The sequence below is a fragment of the Corylus avellana genome, chromosome ca1 (assembly GCF_901000735.1).
Source record: "Corylus avellana chromosome ca1, CavTom2PMs-1.0".
In the NCBI taxonomy this organism is placed as follows: Eukaryota; Viridiplantae; Streptophyta; class Magnoliopsida; order Fagales; family Betulaceae; genus Corylus; species Corylus avellana.
In genome coordinates, this window is record NC_081541.1 from 48,296,442 (window position 1) to 48,302,303 (window position 5,862).

The 5,862-nt window shown below is 35.1% G+C and overlaps 1 protein-coding gene across 1 annotated transcript; it reads right to left on the minus strand.

The window, feature by feature from the left end:
- Nucleotides 1-307: 307 nt before the first annotated feature.
- On the minus strand, nucleotides 308-3,088 carry LOC132191743 (galacturonosyltransferase 8; the record flags this gene model as incomplete). Its single annotated transcript, XM_059606836.1, is given in 3 exon segments — nucleotides 308-876; nucleotides 1,255-2,502; nucleotides 2,873-3,088. Coding segments are annotated over 3 exon segments (1,683 nt in total). The 3' UTR covers nucleotides 308-600.
- Nucleotides 3,089-5,862: the final 2,774 nt, after the last annotated feature.

Consider the following 5,862-nt stretch of genomic DNA (forward strand, 5'->3'; position numbering starts at 1 on the left):
TTCCAGTGCACTTCTTCCCTCTTGAAATCCAGGTAGTAAAATGCTACTGTTGTTTAACTGAATCCAGTGCTTTACAAAGGGTGACAGAATGAGAACTCTGATGTTTACCATACAAGAAAATAAAAGAGAGCATGCATAGCAATAGAGAGTGCACTAGAGCATTAAAGAAAATATTGAACTCAAACTCCATGAACAAGAATGGTTCAACAGATTATACATAAAATTACCGTCATCTCTGCTTATGATAAATAAATTCATATTTAAAAACAGAAGATGTTACAACAAAAAGTCGCTACATTTTTAAGGGTAAAATGAACAGCTAAAAGCAACTTGAATATTGTGATAAGGATACAACGATCTTCTTAATGATTAACATCTGTAGACAAAATACTCGTATGGACAATTCAAAGAGGAATTCTAAAACTGATATAGCAAAGAAGTACTTTACACTTGGGTAGAAAGCAATTTTTCTTGCGTGCAGAATAATGACTTGGTTAAGGTGTAAATAAATAGCAACAGAACTAATGACATGATACTTGCTATGGGGCCAGTATACGCAAATTCCTTGGAGAGAGAGACTTCAACCATGAGTATCATTATTCAGAGACCAAAATTACAAGCCTGGACAAATTCTAAATCATAGTCAACATACTTTGTCCAAAGGGGTCGAAACTGATTCATGGCAATGTCGAGCCATGGCTTCATATTCCCGTTGAAGTGCACCACTGCCGCGTTGCGGATCTCATCCATGCTAATGCTTGGATTGTAACCAAGTCCAAGAACATGCCACGATTTGTCCAGCGGCTTCGTTGTTGAGTAAAATGTGATTAGACCTGGGGGCAATGTCCCCAATTTCCACAAGGTACGGTTCTCATTCTGCAACAAGATTAAAATGATCAGTAAATACTACTAGCGCCCAGACAAGGTTTCTCGCAAAAGATATGGTACAGTACTGACTAACCCACGAAAATGCAAAAGAAAACATATTAATGACAATAAGACTACGATGTCTAATAAGCTTTATATCTTAAAAGTGAAGCCTCTAGCAGCAAAAAGCAACAAAACAGACGGTGTTTAGAAAGCAACAAACAAGATCAATTGGTTCAAACTAGTGCATCAGAATTTGCAACCAAAACAGGTTGTAAAATAAAATCATTCGAGCTCAGTACAGTTTAATAGGGCACCAAATGTTGCTCAAGCATGGGTAAATGCACGAAAACAAGTATGTTAACAGAGAAAAAATCAAATCATTACCAGATTCTGCCAGTAATGATATTCTTCCGTGCACTTCTCCCTCCTCCAAGCATCCAAATCAAAGAAGTTCATCCCATAAGCCCACGCGCAAGCTTTTGGGTTAAACTTCTCCTTAATCAAAGGGTGTGAGAAATTCATGTACTGTGCATAGCGATGGAACGACCCAAAACATGTCTCGACCGCCCCATTCACCTTCCCATCCATATCTATCTTCCACAACCCTGTCAAGTCCCTCTGAACCACTATATCATCATCCAAAAACAGAATCCTATGCAATTTTGGGTACATTTCCGGCAAATAAAACCTCAAGTGATTCAATATCGACAAATACTTTGGGTTCCTAAACTTCATGTTTGTGGTGTCCTTTGTTGCATTCTCAAGCTTATTCTCAAAGTAAAACCTCTGGAGATTTGCAGACTCCAATTGCCGAAGCACTGGCACATACGAAGAGTTCAAGAACTTGTAATCCTCAACTGCCTTCACTTCAATGTGCGCTCCATTATAGTCCTTCAATTTGAACATAACTTGCATCGCCCCGAGATTCATCTTATCAGTCACAACATGGAAAACATGCTTCCACGGCTCCTTCGAGTTCTTTACCGCCGAATTGACCACCACCGACGCTGCAACCACATTATCCGAGAAAATTGCATAGTGGTAAAGCTTCGGATCCTCAAGCTCCGGTGGAGTCTGCCTCCCCTCATCTGAATACTTCTCTGGATGGGCGATTCGCTCTTCCATCAACCGCATTGCGAGGCAATGCAAGCTTTTGGGTATCGATTTTGCGGCTATCAAGCTCGAGAAAGCTCCTTGCTTCTTCGCCTTGGTTAACTGCTCATTCACTGCGAAAATGGTATCCTTCAGCTTCTGGATCTTCAACTGATTATCGAAAGACTCCTTCGCTTCCGCGATCACTTGCCTCGTCAGTTTGATTCGTTCCTTCACTTCCTTCTCGAATTGCCGCAACGCCGATTCATCGAGGGAGATTCCGTCGGATTCGTAGAGACCGTGATACAAGGGCTTGTTGAGGAGATCGGAGTAGTTCCGCGAGAGATCGGCGAAAACCCTAACGAGCTTGGAGTTCTCGAGCTTGAGCTTTCGCGCATAGGAAGCGTACGCCAGAGCCAATGACCGGTGGTCGTCCGCTTGCTTCCGGATCTGGTCCAACCGGGGCTTGAGAGGGTCCGATTTGAGCGCAAGTACGGATCTTCTCGTAGTTCCCAATCCATATGAACCCGACGCGAAACCCTAATTCATATCAATCCAGTAAGTAAATTAATTAATTAAACAACATGCTTCAACTACAAGAATTTGCCGCATTTACACTGAGATTCCACAGTAGAAACCCGTTAGTTTCCCGAGAGAATAGAAAAAGACAAACTATTTTCCGGGGAAAGAGAAACCTAACATGTCAATTACATTTCTTCCCGCGGATCCGTAATGTTAAGATCCAGAAGTTAAACCGTAACTCAAACCGAAACCCCAAAAAAAAAAAGAAACAAAAAAACAAAAATAAATAAATAATAAAAAAGTTCCCTCACATAAGAAACAACCTGTTTGTTTCTCGGGAAAATTTTCCCGGAAATCAGATCTGAGAGGGAGAGAAAGAGAGACTTACGAGGTGGTGGAGGTGGGAAGTGTCGGTGCGAGATGTGAAGAGAAAAGAGAGAGTGAAGAAGAGGCAGAGAGCCACAGTGATGGCGCACCCCAACACTCTGAAGCTGAACTTCACGCCGGCGCCTCTCTCTGCGGTGCGTGCGGTTCTATGGTTCGCCATTTTCGTTGCCTTCGATTGATTGAGAACTGGAAAATGATTGCTGTCAGCCTTTCAGTGAGAGAGAGAGAGAGAGAGAGAGAGAGAGAGTGCTGGCTCCGACTCAGAATTTTCTTTTCTGTAAAATATATTTTTATATGAGATTATATGTTAACTGGCAGATGATGATAACGCGGTTACGCGGGATGATCGCCTATTCGCCTCTGAGGAATTATTTTTTTATCATCTAATTATTTTTAATAAATTTCAATAAACTAAATAATTAAGATTTACTCACATTAATATTTACTATTTTTTTTTATCAAGCTAATAATAAATTATTGCTTCACCTGTGACCTGTTAATTGCTATCTAGTTATCAAATATTTTTAATACAGTAAAGTACCAATAATGTAATTTAAAAAGGATATAGTAATTTAATCTACAAATTGTTCAGTAATAAATACATATTTTTTTAATAGTATTAAAAGAATTTGAGTAAATTTTATTAAAAAAATATATATGTTTTTTTTTAATGTTAAAAAACACACGGCAATTTTATAAATTAAGTTGGAAGATTTTTTAATTAACTTTGTTCATTTAAAAAATAATTATTAAAATTTAAATATTTTTTATATTATAGACAATCTTTATTGGCGTTAAGAATAATGTTGAGATAAATGTTATTGGTTAGAACTAGTAGTGGAAACATTTTTGAAAATTTTGATTATTTAAAAAGAAAACAAAAATTAATTGAAGTTAATCAAATAATTGTTCTTTTTAATTGAATCTAATCAAACAATGAGATAAAAGCTAATAGAGTTATTGATTAGAACTACAATAGTTATTTGGCACCCGAAATGGACTCTTCCTTCTTGTTGATTGAACCTAAAATTTCTATTTTTTAAAAAATAGCATTTAGTTATAATAAAAGCTAATAAAGTTTCATGATTAATTAATATTAACCAAGTTCAATAATGACTAGTATCGTCCCCAAGACGTAGCTCAATTGGTTACGAACCACACCTTATGAAGTGGAGGTTACTAGTTCGAATCCTCTCTCCTCCCTCTTGTGTGGACATGTCAAAAAATAATAATGATGACTAGTATCAATTATTAGGAGAAACTTCACGTAAGACCCCTGAACTATCATGCATTTTGAGAAAATTCCTCCAAATTTCAAAAACTTTCAATTTTACCTCTTGAACTTTTAATTTTGATACAATGTACTCCCTACATCAAATTTTAAATGTTAAAAATGATAAAATGGCATTTATACTCTTGATTTTTATTTTTTTTTTTATAAAATTTTAAATTTATCCTTAATTTCAAATTAAAAATTAGAAAAACAAAAATTGAAATGTAATTTGGTCGTTTTAGTAATTTTTACGACTGAATTTGACGGGGGGGTCAATAGAATCAAATTAAAAGTTCATGAACTAAATTAAGAGTTTTGAAGATTTGTGAGGGTCTTCTCAAAAAGCATGGTAGTTCATATGTCTAAAATGAAGTTTACTCTAACTATTAAGTGAGCAACTGAGCATACAAGGTTTTTTTGTTTTTTAAGCAAATAACCAGAAAGGGGAAAGGAATGATCAACAGAAAACAAAACAAAGATAAATGACTTGGTAACCCCACAATAAGCTCCAATACAACTAGATTAGTACCAAAAAACAAAAAATAAAAGAGAATATGCCAAATGAATGACAGAGTCTCACCAAACGTTTCCTCAAAACTAATTAAACCATAATTTGACCAAGTTCTACGCCCTAATGCATGTTAAACCTTATAAATTTTTTTTTAAGCCACTGAACCACCGCCACCGATGATAATAAAGATGTCATCTTGAATCTACGAGATAGAGTCTTAGAGAAGTAATTTTATTATGATAGAAAGAGTTTGAATGCTACAAATTTATAGCAAGAATTAAACTCTTCCAACTAACAAAAATAATTCTCTCAAAAAAAAAAAAACTAACAAAAATAATGGAATGAAGATATTTCAAAAACAGCTAAAGTTGAAAGAGAGAAAAGACAAGTGACGGTGGACTAGAAAACAGTATTTCTGGACATGTGAACACTAGAACCGGAATAATACGTGGCAAAAATTGATTGGTCAATGAGAAGGTTCATGGAAATGGATCATATATGTATAATTTTTGGAGAAAATAAAATTTAAAAATTAGTTCTTAAGCTTTTAAAAACAAAACACTTCCCCGGTTCTCATCACTTTTAAGCTCTGTTTGTTTAAACGGAAACAATTTTTTTGATATTTGGTACAACAAAAAATATGCTTAAATATTCTTTAATTTGGGTAGAATTTGTCGGAATTCACCGCAAAAGTTATTGGAATTTACCACTCACCATTGAAGTTAACCAAAATCAGCCGCTAGTCACCGCTATTGGAGGTCTTAAAATCTGTGATGTTCGTCGAAAGTCGTTGGTTATTTTTTGCCGTCCATAATTTTTCATACAAGCTAAACATTAAATTTTGTTAAAAATATTTTCTAACATTATGCTGAAATAAATGAAGCCTAAGAGTCAATCACTGCGTTGGTATTTTTGTCCAAATTATTGACAGAATTTCTATCACATCAGTCATCAACCAGTCACTAGTTCTATGTAAAATTACAATTATATATTAAAAGTAATATAAAAAAATACTTTTTAAGATGAAATTGTAATTTCGCACCGGTAGTGGCGTGATTGGCTGATGTGGTCACCAATTGGTATGAAAGAAATTTTGTCAATAATTTGGACAAAAAAAGGTAATGAAAGGTAATAATTTTTAAAATTATGAAAAATCATGAGTTAATTTGTTTTTGAAAACTTATTAAAAAAAATTGTTTTTGTAAGA